Source organism: Carcharhinus amblyrhynchos, unplaced genomic scaffold (genome assembly GCF_965287045.1).
Source record: "Carcharhinus amblyrhynchos unplaced genomic scaffold, sCarAmb.v2.hapA chromosome_169, whole genome shotgun sequence".
In the NCBI taxonomy this organism is placed as follows: Eukaryota; Metazoa; Chordata; class Chondrichthyes; order Carcharhiniformes; family Carcharhinidae; genus Carcharhinus; species Carcharhinus amblyrhynchos.
Genome location: NW_027649909.1, coordinates 60,470 through 78,319, shown reverse-complemented (window position 1 = coordinate 78,319; position 17,850 = coordinate 60,470). Strand labels below are relative to the sequence as shown.

General features: G+C 48.9%; 1 protein-coding gene across 2 annotated transcripts in view; it reads right to left on the bottom strand.

Annotated features, from left to right (window-relative positions):
- Window positions 1-17,850, bottom strand: part of rrp1 (ribosomal RNA processing 1) — a 36,524-nt gene that overhangs the window by 4,799 nt on the left and 13,875 nt on the right. For both annotated transcript variants that reach the window (XM_080183162.1, XM_080183163.1), the window contains 4 exons: window positions 16,542-16,639; window positions 16,353-16,372; window positions 9,483-9,611; window positions 261-835 (listed from right to left, as the gene is read on the bottom strand). In XM_080183162.1, the coding sequence (XP_080039288.1) occupies window positions 261-835; window positions 9,483-9,611; window positions 16,353-16,372; window positions 16,542-16,639 (822 nt within the window). The remainder of the gene's footprint in view (window positions 1-260; window positions 836-9,482; window positions 9,612-16,352; window positions 16,373-16,541; window positions 16,640-17,850) is intronic.

The window sequence follows — 17,850 nt, the reverse complement described above, 5'->3', positions numbered from 1 at the left end:
GGAAATGGGTCAAATTCCATTCCCCCCCAGGCTGTTCATAAACTGCAGACAGAAGACTCACCAGAGAGCAATCAGTAGCCTTTACCCTGGCCATCATCCCAACACCCAGCAAAACTGGAATCACCACAGACTGAATCTCAATTCAGTTCAATAGAGACAAATCTTCCCCCAGCATCAGCAGAGCCCCCCCCACCCATCTGCCAACCAGAGCACCCAGCCCTGCCCCCATCAGAGAGACAATCCCCCCTTCCCCAACTTACACTGCTTTTGATTTTGATTTTTTTGCTGGAGGTTGCTCCCTCTGGCAGTGCCTTCTCTTTCCTCTTTCTCCTGCTTGGTTCTTGCTTTGGAGATGGTTGATCACCAGCCGCCTGCCTCTTGGCTTGCAGCTTGCCAAGCTTCATCAGCATTTTCTTCACCTTTTTACCAACAACAGGCTCACTGGCTGCCATCTCTTCAGGCAAATGACTCCCACTGGTGTCTCGAGTCTGTCTCTTCTTGCCCCTCTTTGGCTTGGTTGCTAGGGTGACAGAGTCTACATCAGATGCCAGGAGCTGGGCTCCCAGCACAGCTGGACACAGCTGTTTCCCACAGACAGAACTTTCTGGTGTCTGAACTGTAATCTCTGATGTGTTGGTATGAACTGGATCACCCAGTGGCATAGTTTTAACCGCTCTTGATTTTTTCTTCTTTATCCTCACAGGCAACAGCTCTGTGCTACTTGACTCTTTCCCATTCTCCACTACTGCCTCTTCATTCCTGTCGCTGACTGGCTGCAGCTTCTGCGTGGAACAATTTCTCTTCCTCTTTTGTCCTTTTCCTGCTTTCTTTTTATCTGAAAAAAGGAAACTGAATTATACAGTTTTCTTTCAATTTGATACTATCTTCCACTTCCTTACGTAGCCACAGACCGTGCATCCATCATGTACAAAGAACAAAGAAAATTCCAGCACAGGAACAGGCCCTTCGGCCCTCCAAGCCTGCACCGACCACGCTGCCCGACTGAACTAAAACCCCCTACCCTCCCGGAGGCCGTATCCCTCTATTCCCATTCTATTCATGGATTTATCAAGACACCCCTTAAAAGTCACTACCATATCTGCTTCCACTACCTCCCCCCGGCAATGAGTTCCAGGCACCCACCACCCACTGTGTAAAAAATCTGCCTCGTACATCTCCTTTAAACCTTTCCCCTCGTACCTTAAACCTGTGCCCCCTCACAATTGACTCTTCCACCCTAGGAAAAAGCTTCTGACTATCCACTCTGTCCATGCCTCTCGTCATCTTGTAGACTTCTATCAGGTCGCCCCTCAACCTTCATTGCTGCAGTGAGAATGAACCAAGTTTCTCCAACCTCTCCTCATAGCTAATGCCCTCCATACCAGGCAACATCTTGGTAAATCTTTTCTGTACCCTCTCCAAAGCCTCCACATCCTTCTATCCATTTGTCCTTGAAAAATATGTACCTGTCAGGCAGGGAGGAAGCGGTGGAGCGAGGGAACCGTGGTGTACTAAGGAAGTTGAATCTCTGGTGAAGAGGAAGAAGGGGGCTTATGTAAAGATGAGACATGAAGGCTCAGTTAGGGCACTGGAGAGTTATAAATTAGCTAGGAAGGAGCTAAAGAGAGTGTTAACAAGAGCTAGAAGAGAACATGAGAAGACTTTGGCGGATAGGATCAAGGAGAACCCTAAAGCTTTCTATAGGTATGTCAAGAATAAAAGATTGGTTAGGGCAAGATTGGGGCCAGTCAGAGACAGTAGTGGGAAGTTGTGTGTGGAGCCTGAAGAGATAGGAGAGGCACTGAATGAATATTTTTCATCAGTATTCACGCAGGAAAAAGTCAATGTAGTCAAGGAAAATACTGAGATACAGTCTTTTAGACTAGACGGGATTGAGGTACATAAGGAGGAGGTGTTAGCAATTCTTGAGAGTGTGAAAATAGATAAGTCCCCTGGGCCAGATGGGATTTACCCTAGGATTCTCTGGGAGGCTAGGGAGGAGATTGCAGAGCCTTTGGCTTTGATCTTCATGTCGTCATTGGCTACAAGTATAGTGCTGGAAGACTAGAGGATAGCAAATGTTGTCCCCTTGTTCAAGAAGGGGAGTAGAGACCATCCTGGGAATTATAGACCAGTGAGCCTTACTTCTGTTGTGGGCAAAGTTTTGGAAAGAATGATAAGGGATAGGATTTATAATCATCTAGATTATAAAATAAATTGAAATAAATTGATTAGGGATAGTCAACACGGTTTTGTGAAGGGTAGGTCGTGCCTCACAAACCTGATCGAGTTTTTTGAAAAGGAGACCAAAGAGTTGGATAAGGGTAAGGCAGTTGACGTGGTGTATATGGAATTTAGCAAAGTGTTTGATAAGGTTCCCCATGGTAGGCTATTGCAGAAAATGCAGATGCATGGGATTGAGGGTGATTTAGCAGTTTGGATCAGGAATTGGCTAGCTGATAGAAGACAGAGAACATAAGAAATAGGAGCAGGAGTAGGCCATCTAGCCCTTCGAGCCTGCCCCGCCATTCAATAAGATCATGGCTGATCTGTCGTGGCTCAGTTCCACATTCCCGCCCTCTCCCCATAACCCTTAATCCCCTCTCTTATCAAAAACCCATCAACCCACGTCTTAAAAATATTTAGCGAGGCAGCCTCCACCACTTCAACGGGCAGAGAATTCCAGAGATTCACCACCCTTTGAGTGAAGAAGTTCCTCCTCAACTCCGTTCTAAACCTCCCCCCCTTTATCTTGAGGCTGTGTCCCGTAGTCCTACTGTCCTTTCTGAGCGGGAAGAGTCTCTCCACCTCTATCCTATCCATCCCATTCATCATCTTATACGTCTCAATGAGATCTCCCCTCATTCTTCTAAACTCTAACGAGTACAAGCCTAGTTTATTCAGCCTCTCCTCATAGCTCAACCCCCTCAACTCCGACATCAGCCTAGTAAACCTCCTCTGCACTCCCTCCAAGGCCAAAATATCCTTGCGTAAGTGCGGCGACCAAAACTGCACACAGTACTCCAGCTGCGGCCTCACCAGTGCCCTAAACAACTGCAGCAAGACCTCTCTACTTTTATATTCAATCCCCCTCGCTATGAAGGCCAGCATCCCATTCGCCTTCCTGACTACCTGCAGGCTGGGTTTTTGCGATTCATGCACAAGGACCCCGAGGTCCCTCTGCATCATTGCCTGCTGCAGTTTTTCACCACGTAAGTAATAGTCCTTCCTACCATTATTCCTACCAAAGTGGACCACCTTGCACATGCCAACGTTAAATTCCATTTGCCAGTTCCTGGCCCATTCGCCCAGCTTATCTAGATCCTCTGCAGACTCTCCACACCCTCCGCGCAATTTGCCGTTCCACCAATCTTGGTGTCATCAGCAAATTTCGACACCATACACTCGGTTCCCTCCTCCAGATCAGAGGGTGGTGGTTGATGGGAAATATTCAACCTGGAGTTCAGTTACAAATGGTGTACCTCAGGGATCTGTTTTGGGGCCACTGCTGTTTGTCATTTTTATAAATGACCTAGATGAGGGTGTAGAAGGATGGATTAGTAAATTTGCTGACGACACCAAAGTTGGAGGACACCAAAGTATAGGGCTAATGGAAGGACTCTTAGTAGTGTCGACGAGCAGAGAGATCTCGGGGTACACGTGCATAGATCCCTCAAAGTTGGCACCCAGGTTGATAAGGTTGTTAAGAAGGCGTACGGTGTGTTAGCTTTTATTGGTGGAGGGATTGAATTTTGGAGCCATGAGGTCATGTTGCAACTGTACAAAACTCTGGTGCGGCCGCACTTGGAGTATTGCGTACAGTTCTGGTCGCCGCATTATAAGAAGGTTGTGGAGGTATTGGAAAGGGTGCAGAGGAGGTTTACCAGGATGTTGCCTGGTATGGTGGGAAGGTCTTATGAGGAAAAGCTGAGGGACTTGAGGTTGTTTTTGTTAGAGAGAAGAAGGTTGAGAGGTGACCTAATTGAGGCATACAAGATGATCAGAGGGTTAGATAGGGTGGATAGTGAGAGCCTTTTTCCTCGGACGGTGATGGCTAACACAAGGGGACACAGCTCTAAATTAAGGGGTGGTAATTATAGGACGGATGTCAGAGGTAGGTTCTTTACTCAGAGGGTAGTAAGGGCGTGGAATGCCCTGCCTGCAGCAGTTGTAGACTCGCGAACTTTAAAGGGCATTCAAATGGTCAGTGGATAGGCATATGGATAACATCGGAATAGTTTATGTTAGAGGGTCATTAGATTGGTTCCACTGGTCGGTGCAACATCGAGGGCCAATAAGTCTGTACTATGCTGTAATGTTCTATGTTCTGGTAGTGTGGCCTCCAGAATTGAACACTATATTCCGAGTGCGGCCTAGCTAAGGTTCTATAAAGCTGTAACATGACTTGCCAATTTTTAAACTCAATACCCCAGCTGATGAAGGCAAGCATGCCGTATGCCTTCTTGACTACCTTCTCCGTCTGCATTGCCACTTTCAGTGGCCTGTGTACCTGTACATGGGATGAGAAAGTAGGGTTCCGAACCTGTGTCCTCGGTTTGAACAGAGGGGAGTGCAATAGGATGAGAGGGGAATTGGCAAATGTAGATTGGGGACGCAGATTGGTTGGTAGGACGGCTGAGGATCAGTGGAGGATCTTTAAGGAGATCTTTTGCGGTGCTCAGCAGAAATATATTCTGATGGTAAAGAAGGAATGTAGGAGAAGGGATAACCAGCCGTGGTTATCGAAGGAAATAAAGGAGAGTATTAAATTAAAAGCTGATGCGTTCAGAGTAGCTAAAAGTAGTGGGCGATTAGAAGATTGGGAAAGGTTTAAAAATCAACAAAGAATGACCAGGAAGTTGATAAAGAAAGGAAGGATAGACTATGAAGCTAAACTAGCGCCAATTATGAAAAAGGACAGTAAGAGTTTTTACAAATATATAAAGAGGAGGAGGCTGGCTAGGGTGAATGTTGGACCCTTAGGGGATGAGAGGGGGGATTTAGTGGTGGGAGATGAGGAAATGGCTGAGGCCTTAAGTAAGTTTTTTGCCTCGTTCTTCACGGAGGAGGACGTGAATAGTTTGCCGGATATTAAAAATAGAAGGATGGTAGGAGTTGAGGGCCTGAATGCGATTACTGTCACTAGAGAGGTAGTGCTTGATAGACTAACGGGACTGATGGTGGACAAGTCCCCAGGACCGGATGGAATGCATCCCAGGGTTCTGAAGGAAATGGCAGAGGTGATAGTGGATGCCTTGGTGATTATTTTCCAAACCTTGCTGGATTCCGGGGAAGTGCTGGAAGATTGGAAAATGGCTAATGTTAGGCCACTGTTTAAAAAAGGTAGCAGACAAAAGGCAGGGAATTATAGGCCGGTTAGTTTAACGTCAGTAGTTGGAAAAATGCTTGAATCCATCATCAAAGAAGAAATAGCGAGGCACCTGGAAAGGAATGGTTTGATAGAGCAGACACAGCACGGATTCGTTAAGGGGAAGTTGTGATTGACAAATTTATTGGATTTCTAAGAGGATGTGACTAGTGTGGTAGACAGAGGGGAACCGGTGGATGTGCTGTTTCTAGATTTTCAAAAGGCGTTTGATAAGGTGCCTCACAAAAGGTTACTTCAGAAGGTTAGGGTGCATGGAGTTGGGGGTAAGGTGTTAGCGTGGATAGAGGATTGGTTGTCTAATAGGAGGCAGAGAGTTGGTATCAATGGGTGCTATTCTGATTGGCGGTTGGTGACTATTGGTGTGCTACAGGGATCGGTGCTGGGGCCTCAACTGTTTACCATTTATATAGATGATCTGGAGGAGGGGGCTGAGTGTAGGGTGACGAAATTTGCTGATGACACGAAGGTGAGTAGAAAAGCAAATTTTGCGGAGGGTGTGGAAAGTCTGCAGAGGGATCTGGATAGGCTGAGCGAATGGGTGAGGACCTGGCAGATGGAGTACCATGTTAGCAAGTGTGAGGTTATCTACTTTGGCAGAAATAATAATAGGAGGGATTATTATTTAAAGGGTGAAAAGCTGCAGCATGCTACGGTGCAGAGGGACCTGGGGGTCCTTGTGCACGAGTCGCAAAAACCCAGTCTGCAGGTGCAGCAGGTGATCAAGAAGGTGAATGGGATGCTGGCCTTCATAGCGAGGGGGATAGAACATAAAAGCAGGGAGATCTTGCTGCAACTGTACAGGGTACTGGTGAGGCCGCAGCTGGAGGGCTGTGTGCAGCTTTGGTCGCCGCACTTGTGCAAGGATATTTTGGCCTTGGAGGGAGTGCAGAGGAGGTTCACTAGGCTGATACCGGAGATGAGGGGATTGGACTATGAAGAGAGACTAAATAAACTGGGTCTGTACTCGTTGGAGTTTAGAAGGGTGAGGGGGGGATCTTATAGACATGTATAAGATAATGAAAGGGATGGATAGGGTGGAGAGATTCTTCCCGCTCAGAAAGGACAGCAGGACTAGAGGGCACAGCCTCAAAATAAGGGGGGTGCAGTTTAGAACGGAGTTGAGGAGGAACTTCTTCACTCAAAGGGTGGTGAATCTCTGGAATTCTCTGCCCGTTGAAGTGGTGGAGGCTACCTCGCTAAATATATTTAAGTCACGGGTGGATAGGTTTTTGACAGACAAGGGAATTAAGGATTATGGGGAGAGAGTGGGAAAGTGGAACTGATCCACTTCAGATCAGCCATGATCTTATTGAATGGCAGGGCAGGCTCGAAGGGTAGATGGCCTACTCCTGCTCCTATTTCTTATGTTCTTACACCCAGATCCGTTTGCCTATCAAGACTCTTAAGGGTTCTGCCATTTCCTGTATATTTCCTATCTGTATTAGACCTTCCAAAATGCATTGCCTCACATTTGTCCGGATTAAACTCCATCTGCCATCTCTCTGCCCAAGTCTCCAATCAATCTATATCCTGCTGTATCCTCTGATGGTCCTCATCGCTATCTGCAAATCCATCAACCTTTCTGTTGTCCACAAACTTACTAATCAAACCAGTTATATTTTCCTCCAAATCATTTATATATATTACAAATAACAAAGCTCCCAGCACTGATCCCTGAGGAACACCACTTATCACTGCCCTCCATTCAGAAACACACCCTTCCACTGCTACCCTGTCTTCTTTGACCGAGCCAGTTTTGTATCCACCTTGCCAGCTCATCTCTGATCCCATGCAACTTCACCTTCTGTACCAGTCTGCCATGAGGGACCTTGTCAAAGGCTTTACTGAAGTCCATGTAGACAACATCCACTGCCCTACCCTCATCAATCATCTTCGTCACTTCCTTGAAAAACTCGATCAAACAAGTGAGATACAACCTCCCCTTCACAAAACCATGTTGCCTCTCGCCAATATGTTCACTTATTTCCAAGTGGGAATAAGTTCTGTCTTGAAGAATCCGCTCCAATAATTTCCCTACCACTGATGTAAGGCTCATTGGCCTGTAATTACTTGGATTATTCTTGCTACCCTTCTTAAACAAAGGAAAAACATTGGCTATTCTCCAATCCTCTGGGACCTCCCCTGTAGGCAGTGAGGATACAAAGATTTCGCTCAAGGCCCCAGCAATTTCCTCCCTTGCCTCTCTCAGTATTCTGGGGTATATCCCATCAGGACGTGGGAGCTTGTCTACCTTAATGTTTCTCAAGAACTCCAACACCTCCTCCTTTTTGATCTCAACATGACTCAAACTATCGAGACATCCTTTCCCAGACTCATCATCCAACAAATCCTTCCCTTTGATGGATGATGTAGAGTCTCTCCCTCACTGGAATATATCTGTGCTGAATATTCTGCCATTGGACCTCTCCTGCCTTGCCTGTTACCCAATTTCCAAATTCACATTAGCCAGCTCTGTCTTCATGTGACACTCATCTTAGATCCTCCCACAAACTCAATTTGTAATTAAACCCTATTATAGTGTAATGCAGCACAGAAAGAGACCTTTCGGTTTGCCATGTCTACACTGACCAAAATGACACCCTGGCCTAAGAAACTCATTCTCCAGGCTCCCTTTAAAATTATCCACAGTTACCATTCCCACAAGTCCCCATTTATTTTCTTCATTTTTGAATCAGTTTATTGGATGTGCCATCGCTGGCTAGGTCAGAATTTACTGTCCACCCCACATCTTCCCTCATTTGATCCTTCTCCCCCCCACTACTTAGCTTAAAACCTTCTTGACCATCCTAGTAATATAACTTGACAGATCACCTGAACCAAGCTGGGACCAGTGTCGATAGTTCCAATGGTACAGTTTCTCAGTACTTGTACCCCTGAATCAAACCCAATTTCTCCCAAATCAGCTTTGATCAACACATTTAACTCCCTAATCTGACCCTGTGCCCATTTGCTGCTGACTCAGGAAATAATGCAGAAATTAACTTTGAGATTCTACTTTTTAATCCAGCTGCTCATTTTCCCAACGCAGAACCCCATTTTTAATTTAAGTTGTTGGTACCAACATTGACCATGACAACTGGGTCCTCCCCACCTCCAATTTCCTCTTCAGACCAGAGCAGATATCCTGAACTCTGGTACCAGGCAGCTTTCTGGACACACACTCTCAGCTCGGCAGGGGAGTTTATATCCCCGATTCCTATTTACACCCAACCCCACACTTGAATGGCTTCCTGTACCAGGGTGCCACTGACAGTTTGCTCATCCACTTTGCAGCTCACGTTCTCATCCATACAGGCTGCAGGGACTCAAACCTGATAGACAATTGTGGAAGGCTCTCCATTCTACCTTCTTAATCCCTGTACCTCCGTCTTTCAGTCATTCCATCCTATCATAGAATCTACAGGACAGAGATCGGCCCTTTGGTCCAAACTGGTGCATGCCAATCAAAAAAGCCCATCTAAGCCAATCCCATTTGCCTGCATTTGGCCCATGTCCCTCTAAACCTTTCCTATCCATGTATCTGTCCAAATGCCTTTTAATTGTTGTCAATGTCCCTGCCTCAACCACTTCCTCTGGCAGATCATTCCACACACGTACCACGCTCTGTGTAAAAAGGCTGCTCCCTTAGCCATGTTTCAGTTATGGCTATAATATTTCAGTTCCATGTATCTATCCATGCCCTGAGTTAATCAGCCTTACTTGTCAGCCCCCTTACACTGAAATCGATGTAATTTAATCCAACAGGTTTTTCCCGCTCCCTGCTGTGCTCTGGCCTATCTGGTCTATTTATTTACTGTTGCTGAGTACTGTGCCTCCTATCAGCCCTTCATTTGCTTTCCTTTTGTTGAGAATCCCACTGCCATGCCAATTTAGTTTAAACCCTGGATACAATCAAAAGACAATTCTAAGTTGTGTGACTGCCTCCTGGAATCCTACCTGCCCTGAAGCGTCACAGTGTTGGTAGCTGAGCACTGACTCTACAGCCAAAGCTTCTCGAAACATAAACCCCCAACTCCGGCCCTATCTCCACCCCCCCACCCCACTCTCAATCTGGTAAATCAGTGAAGCTTACCCACACCCTCCGGCTGCTCCTCCAATACATCGTCCAGTCTCTGTTTCTTCTTTCTCTTTCTTCTACAAAAATCCTCATCCTCCTCATCTGTCGACAGTTCTTGAGGGAAATCATCTTGTGGGAAGATCCCTGTGCATGAAGCAGATTTCACATTGCATGATCACAACTCCACAAGGCTGATCCTGAATTTCATAAACAGAGGACAGAAACCAGAACATGATGCAGAAACTTTTATGTTCCTTGTTGTGAACTCTCACCTCACTTTGAACTCTACGTGCCAGTTTTGTTTAGATTATTGGTAAAAGGAACTGCACCAGGGTCCATCCCAGTGACCTTGTCTGCAGTAAGTGCAGGTTGCTGGAGGAGCTCCAGCTCAAGGCAGATGAGCTGGCTTCTGAGCTACAGACACTGAGCCTCATCAAGGGGAGAGAGGGTGCCATTGTCAATGGGGTGCAAGTGACATCCACCCCCCCTAGACTGGCTAACTCTAAGGGTCAGGAACAAGAGGGGGCGGGCGGGAGGAGGGAGGGGAGAGGAGGAAGGAGGGCGGGGAGAGGAGGAAGGAGGGCGGGGAGAGGAGGAAGGAGGGCGGGGAGAGGAGGAAGGAGGGCGGGGAGAGGAGGAAGGAGGGCGGGGAGAGGAGGAAGGAGGGCGGGGAGAGGAGGAAGGAGGGCGGGGAGAGGAGGAAGGAGGGCGGGGAGAGGAGGAAGGAGGGCGGGGAGAGGAGGAAGGAGGGCGGGGAGAGGAGGAAGGAGGGCGGGGAGAGGAGGAAGGAGGGCGGGGAGAGGAGGAAGGAGGGCGGGGAGAGGAGGAAGGAGGGCGGGGAGAGGAGGAAGGAGGGCGGGGAGAGGAGGAAGGAGGGCGGGGAGAGGAGGAAGGAGGGCGGGGAGAGGAGGAAGGAGGGCGGGGAGAGGAGGAAGGAGGGCGGGGAGAGGAGGAAGGAGGGCGGGGAGAGGAGGAAGGAGGGCGGGGAGAGGAGGAAGGAGGGCGGGGAGAGGAGGAAGGAGGGCGGGGAGAGGAGGAAGGAGGGCGGGGAGAGGAGGAAGGAGGGCGGGGAGAGGAGGAAGGAGGGCGGGGAGAGGAGGAAGGAGGGCGGGGAGAGGAGGAAGGAGGGCGGGGAGAGGAGGAAGGAGGGCGGGGAGAGGAGGAAGGAGGGCGGGGAGAGGAGGAAGGAGGGCGGGGAGAGGAGGAAGGAGGGCGGGGAGAGGAGGAAGGAGGGCGGGGAGAGGAGGAAGGAGGGCGGGGAGAGGAGGAAGGAGGGCGGGGAGAGGAGGAAGGAGGGCGGGGAGAGGAGGAAGGAGGGCGGGGAGAGGAGGAAGGAGGGCGGGGAGAGGAGGAAGGAGGGCGGGGAGAGGAGGAAGGAGGGCGGGGAGAGGAGGAAGGAGGGCGGGGAGAGGAGGAAGGAGGGCGGGGAGAGGAGGAAGGAGGGCGGGGAGAGGAGGAAGGAGGGCGGGGAGAGGAGGAAGGAGGGCGGGGAGAGGAGGAAGGAGGGCGGGGAGAGGAGGAAGGAGGGCGGGGAGAGGAGGAAGGAGGGCGGGGAGAGGAGGAAGGAGGGCGGGGAGAGGAGGAAGGAGGGCGGGGAGAGGAGGAAGGAGGGCGGGGAGAGGAGGAAGGAGGGCGGGGAGAGGAGGAAGGAGGGCGGGGAGAGGAGGAAGGAGGGCGGGGAGAGGAGGAAGGAGGGCGGGGAGAGGAGGAAGGAGGGCGGGGAGAGGAGGAAGGAGGGCGGGGAGAGGAGGAAGGAGGGCGGGGAGAGGAGGAAGGAGGGCGGGGAGAGGAGGAAGGAGGGCGGGGAGAGGAGGAAGGAGGGCGGGGAGAGGAGGAAGGAGGGCGGGGAGAGGAGGAAGGAGGGCGGGGAGAGGAGGAAGGAGGGCGGGGAGAGGAGGAAGGAGGGCGGGGAGAGGAGGAAGGAGGGCGGGGAGCAGATGCCTCAGCCTCTCAATCTGCATAACAGGTTTGAGGCTCTTGCTTCCAGTGTGGACGAGGACGAGGACGAGGCAGGTGAGGTTGGTGAGCAAACTGCACACGGTACAGTGATGCAGCAGGACATAGGCAAAGAGAAGGGGAAAAGGAACGTAGTAGTGATTGGGGATAGTGGGGTGAAGGGTATTGACACTGTCCTTTGTCACAATGACAAAGTGCACAGAAGGGTGTGTTGTCTGCCTGGTGCTTGGGTCCAGGATGTCACATCTGGGCTGCAGAGGAACCTGGAGTGGGAGGGTGAGAATCCGGTCGTTGTGGTACATGTGGGTGCCAACGACGTAGGCAAAATGCGAACTGAGGATCTGGGGAGGGAGTATGAAAAGCTGGGAATGGAATTAAAGAGTAGAACCAAGTGCAGATGGGCGTAGGGTAGATAGGATTAAGGAAGTGAATGGGTGGCTCAGGGATTGGTGTGGGAGGAATGGGTTTGAATTTATGGGGCATTGGCATCAGTATTGGGGTAGGTGGGACCTGTTTGGGCGGGATGGGGTTGGTCTGAATGGATATGATCTGGTGGCCATTACAGAGACGTGGCTGCAAGGTGACAGGGACTGGGAGCTGAATGTCCAGAGGTATCAAGTGTTTAGGAAGGATACACAACTCTCGTGTGGCCGCACTTGGAGTACTGTGTGCAGTTCTGGTCCCCACATTACAGGAAGGACGTTGAGGCTTTGGAGAGGGTGCAGAGGAGGTTTACCAGGATGTTGCCTGGTATGGAGGGGAGGTCATATGAGGAGAGACTGAGGGATTTGGGGTTGTTTTCGCTGGAAAGAAGGAGGCTAAGAGGGGATCTTATTGAAACATATAAGATGATTAGAGGTTTAGGTAGGGTGGATAGTGATAGCCTTTTTCCTCGGATGGAGAATGCTAGCACGAGGGGGCATGGCTTTAAATTAAGGGGTGGTAGTTATAGGACGGATGTCAGGGGTAGGTTCTTTACCCAGAGGGTGGTGAGGGATTGGAATGCCCTGCCTGCTGCGGTTGTAAATGCGCCTAGTTTGGGGGCGTTTAAGAGATCTATGGATAGGTTTATGGACGAAAAGGGATTGGTTTAGATTAGTGGGTCAGTGTTTTTTTTTTAAAAAAACTGGTCGGCGCAACATCGTGGGCCGAAGGGCCTGTTCTGCACTGTAATGTTCTATGTTCTATGATAGGCGGGAGGAAAAAGGGAGGGGGGGGGGGTGTAGCTCTGCTGATTAAGGATAGCTTCAGGGTGGTAGCAAGGGATGATATTGGAGCCAAGGAGCAGAAAGTGGAATCGTTGTGGGTAGAGATTAGGAGCAGCAAAGGGAGAAAGACGCTGGTGGGTGTCGTCTATAGGTCCCCAAGTAATGATCTGGAGGTGGGGCGGGCTTTAACGTGCAAATAAGTGCGGCGTGCAGGAATGGGACAGCCGTAGTTATGGGGGATTTCAATCTACATATAGATTGGTCGACCCATGTTGGACGCGGTGGGCTCGAGGAGTTCTTGGAATGCTGTCGGGATAGTTTCCTTGAACAGTGTGTGTTGGAGCCGACGAGGGAGCGAGCTATCTTGGATCTGGTGTTATGTAATGAGGCTTGTAGAATTAGGGACCTTGCGGTGAAGGATCCTCTTGGGAAGAATGATCATTGTATGGTGGAGTTTCTGGTGCAGATGGAGGAGGAGAAAGTGGGTTCCCGGACACGTGTCCTTTGTTTGAATAGAGGGGAGTATGGTAGGATGAGAGAAGAATTGGCGAATGTGGACTGGGGGAGCGCGTTGGAAGGTAGGTCTGCTGAGGAGCAGTGGAGGATCTTTAAGGAGATCTTTCTTGGTGCTCAGCAGAAATTTATTCCGATGGTCAAAAAGGACAGTAGGAGGAGAGGTAATAAGCCGTGGATAACGAAGGAGGTGAAGGAAAGTGTTAAATTAAAAGCGTTTAGAGTAGCAAAGAGTAGTGGGCGAGAAGAGGATTGGGAGAGGTTTAAATGTCAACAAAGATTGACAACGATGATGATAAAGAAGGGTAGGAGAAACTATGAAGCTGGGCTTGCGCTTAATATAAAAAAGGATAGCAAGAGTTTTTGTAAATATATAAAAAGGAAGAGGCTGGCTAGGGTGAACGTTGGTCCCTTAGAGGATGAGAAGGGGGACTTAGTGGTAGGGGATGGGGAAATGGCTGAGGTCTTGAATAACTTTTTTGTTTCGGTCTTCACGGAGGAGGACGTGAATAATTTGCCGGGTGTTAGAGATGGAAAGGCGGTAGGACTGGAGGGTCTTAATGACATTACTGTTACTAGAGAGGAGGTGCTCGACAGACTGGAAGGGCTGATTGTGGACAAGTCCCCAGGACCGGATGGAATGCATCCGAGGGTTCTGAAAGAAATGGCGGAGGTGATAGTGGATGCCTTGGTGGTTATTTTCCAGACGTCGCTAGATTCCGGGGAAGTGCCGGAAGATTGGAAAGCGGCTAATGTTACGCCGTTGTTTAAGAAGGGTGCCAGGCAAAAGGCAGGGAATTATAGGCCGGTTAGTTTAACGTCTGTTGTAGGTAAAATGTTAGAATCTGTCACCAAGGAGGAAATAGTGAGGCATCTTGAGAGGAATTGCTTGGTAGAGCAGACGCAGCACGGTTTCATTAAAGGGAAGTCGTGTCTGACAAATTTATTGGAGTTCTATGAGGATGTGTCTAGGGCGGTGGATAGAGGAGAGCCGGTGGATGTGGTCTTTCTGGATTTTCAGAAGGCGTTTGACAAGGTACCTCACAGGAGGTTATTGCAGAAGGTCAGGGGACAGGGAGTTGGGGGTAGGGTGCTAGCGTGGATAGAGGATTGGTTGTCAAATAGGAGGCAGAGAGTGGGGGTTAATGGGTGCTATTCAGATTGGCGGATGGTGACAAGTGGAGTGCCTCAGGGGTCGGTGCTGGGGCCTCAGCTATTTACCATTTATATAGATGATCTGGAGGAGGGAACCGAGTGTAGGATGTCGAAATTTGCTGATGACACCAAGATTGGAGGAAAGGCAAATTGTGCGGAGGGTGTGGAGAGTCTACAGAAGGATCTAGATAGGCTGGGCGAATGGGCCAGGAAATGGCAAATGGAATTTAATGTTGGCAAGTGCGAGGTGGTCCACTTTGGTAGGAATAATGGTAGGAAGGACTATTACTTACGTGGCGAAAAACTGCAGCAGGCGACGGTGCAGAGGGACCTCGGGGTCCTTGTGCATGAGTCGCAAAAACCCAGCTTGCAGGTGCAGCAGGTGGTCAGGAAGGCGAATGGGATGCTGGCCTTCATAGCGAGGGGGATTGAATATAAAAGTAGGGAGGTCTTGCTGCAGCTGTATAGGGTGAGGCCGCAGCTGGAGTACTGTGTGCAGTTTTGGGCGCCATACTTACGCAAGGATATTTTGGCCTTGGAGGGAGTGCACAGGAGGTTTACGAGGCTGATACCGGAGTTGAGGGGGTTGAGCTATGAGGAGAGGCTGAATAAACTAGGCTTGTACTCGTTAGAGTTTAGAAGAATGAGGGGAGATCTCATTGAGACGTACAAGATGATGAATGGGATGGATAGGATAGCGGTGGAGAGACTCTTCCCGCTCAGAAAGGACAGTAGGACTAGGGGGCACAGCCTCAAGATAAAGGGGGGGCAGTTTAGAACGGAGTTGAGGAGGAACTTCTTCACTCAAAGGGTGGTGAATCTCTGGAATTCTCTGCCCGTTGAAGTGGTGGAGGCTGCCTCGCTAAATATTTTTAAGACGCGGGTTGATGGGTTTTTGATAAGAGAGGGGATTAAGGGTTATGGGGAGAGGGCGGGAATGTGGAACTGAGCCACGACAGATCAGCCATGATCTTATTGAATGGCGGGGCAGGCTCGAAGGGCTAGATGGCCTACTCCTGCTCCTATTATGTTATGTTATCACTAAACCAAATTATGATGATCTCCAATGCACTGCCTGAAAGACAGGTGGAAGCACATTTAACAATAATTTCCAAAAATAGGAATTGAATAATAATTGTAAAGTTAAACATTTGCAAGAGCTATGGGAAAAGTGTCAAATCGGAGTGGTCGACTGAAGAGTCAGCGTAGACACGCTGGGTGGAATAACTGCCAGTGGAAGATTCAGTAAATACTGGAACCACAAAACACTTAACCACACTCTAACTCACAATGTAAAGGGCAGCAGGACCTGGCCTGATCCTGTCCTCTCTCTAGGACTAGTACACATTGCCTACTCTGGTTAACCAGTATCCTGCTAAAGAACATTTCTGTTAACTCTGACAGCTGGCTTCAGTAATCAAGTGGTAACTCATCACCCACCTTACTGAGGACGTTTCAGGATGACATGATAATCCCACGTCAGGTCATTCCCATAACTCATTTTCCAACAGGATGCATAGCAAGGACTGTTCATTTCTCCTTTTGGTCAAACACTCCCAGGACAGGTACAGCACAGGGTTAGATACCGAGTAAAGCTCCCTCTACACTGTCCCCCATCAAACACTCCCAGGACAGGTACAGCACGGGGTTAGATACAGAGTAAAGCTCCCTCTACACTGTCCCCATCAAACACTCCCAGGACAGGTACAGCACGGGGTTAAGCCCCCTTTACAAGGGGAAAATACCCTTTAGTGGAGGAATGGACAGTTCCATTTCCCACCATCTAAATTTGTGGTGTATGGAGAGGAATGGATTAACAATTCACTCAGTGCTAAACTGGTGCATCACATTCTTCTATTTATCCAGCTTTTCGATGCCACATCAAAAAGCTCAGGTCACCCTGAACCCATGAAAACACCTCTGCTGGAATTGTGAACATTGGCCACTCAGGGCAATATACTGCTGAGATTCATCATTCCCTTGAATATGCTGCATAATATATGGAGCCAAAGGCTGCTTCAGTCTCAGGCTGGCTGAAGATCTCCATCCTCACCTTCAGCTAAATCCCGGAATCTAATGGGAAAGAAAAGGAGAGTGATTATAGCAAGACGAGGAAATGTAACCACACACACTAACTCTATAATGTTACAGTTCCAGGCTGCGAGCCATGGGTGGGATTAATGAGAAAGTTGGGAAGTGTGTTTAGACAGAATCTGATACCGAAATGCAGAGATGCACTTACTTTTTCACCAGCTTATACAGACGCTTCCTGTTCTGGGCAGGAGTGCTTCCCCTGCTGGACAGCTGGAACAATCGATCAGCCAGGGCTGCATAGTTGAACTGTGCATCAATGAAAAAAACAGCAGAACTTTAGGATACTTCATCTTCCAATTTGCATGAGCCCCAAGGCAATAAAAGCTGTTTTTATCAATATCTGATCAATTCCAATATAACAGCAGAGGCTGCAGTTCCAAAAAGCAGAAGAGTGGGGATAAAGAGGTGGCAGCCAGTGACTAGCGGTATGTCTCAGGGGTCAGTGCTGGGACCCCAAAGTTTCACAATATACATTAAGGATTTGGAGGAGAAATTGTTGCTTAGTTTACAGTTGATACAAAGATATGTAGAGGGACAGGTTATTGGGGAAGCAGGGGGGCTGCAGAAGGACTTGGACAGTTAGGAGAGTGAGCAAAGGAGTGGCAGATGGAATATAATGGGGAAAAGTGTGAGGTTATGCACTTTGGAAGGAGGAATGGAGACACAGACCATTTTCTAAATGGGGAAATGCTTAGGAAATCAGAAGAACAAAGGGACTTGGAAGCCCTTATTCAAGATTCTCTTGAGGTTAACGTGCAGGTTCAGTCGGCAGTTGGGAAGGCAAATGCAGTGTTAGCATTCATGTCGAGAGGACTAGAATACAAGAGCAGGGATGTACTTCTGAGGCTGTATAAGGCTCTGGTCAGACCCCATTTGGAGTATTGTGAGAAGTTTTGGGTCCCATATCTAAGGAAAGATGTGCTGGCCTTGGAAAGAGTCCAGAGGAGGTTCACAAGAATGATCCCTAGAATGAAGAGTTTGTTGTATGGGGAACGGTTGGGGACTCTGGATCTGTACTTGTTGGAATTTAGAAGGATAAGGGGAGGAATTTTATTGAAACTTCCAGGATACTGCAAGGCCTGGATAGATGGACATGGAGAGAATATTTCCATTACTAGGAAAAACTAGAACCAGAGGGCATAACCTCAGGCTAAAGGGATGGTCCTTTAAAACAGAGGTGAGGAGGAATTTCTTCAGCCAGAGAGTGGTGAATCTGTGAAACTCTTTGCCAAGGCTGTGGAGGGCCAGGTCACTGACTGTCTTTCAGATAGAGATAGATAGGTTTTTGATTAATAAGGGGATCGGCATTATGGGGAAAAGGCAGGAGAATGGGGGATGAGAAAAATATCAGCCATGATTGAAAGGTGGAGCAAACTCGATGGGCCGAGTGGCCTAATTCTGCTCCTATGTCTTACGGTCTTATTACTTGTAAGGATCACTCTCCAAAAACAAAGACA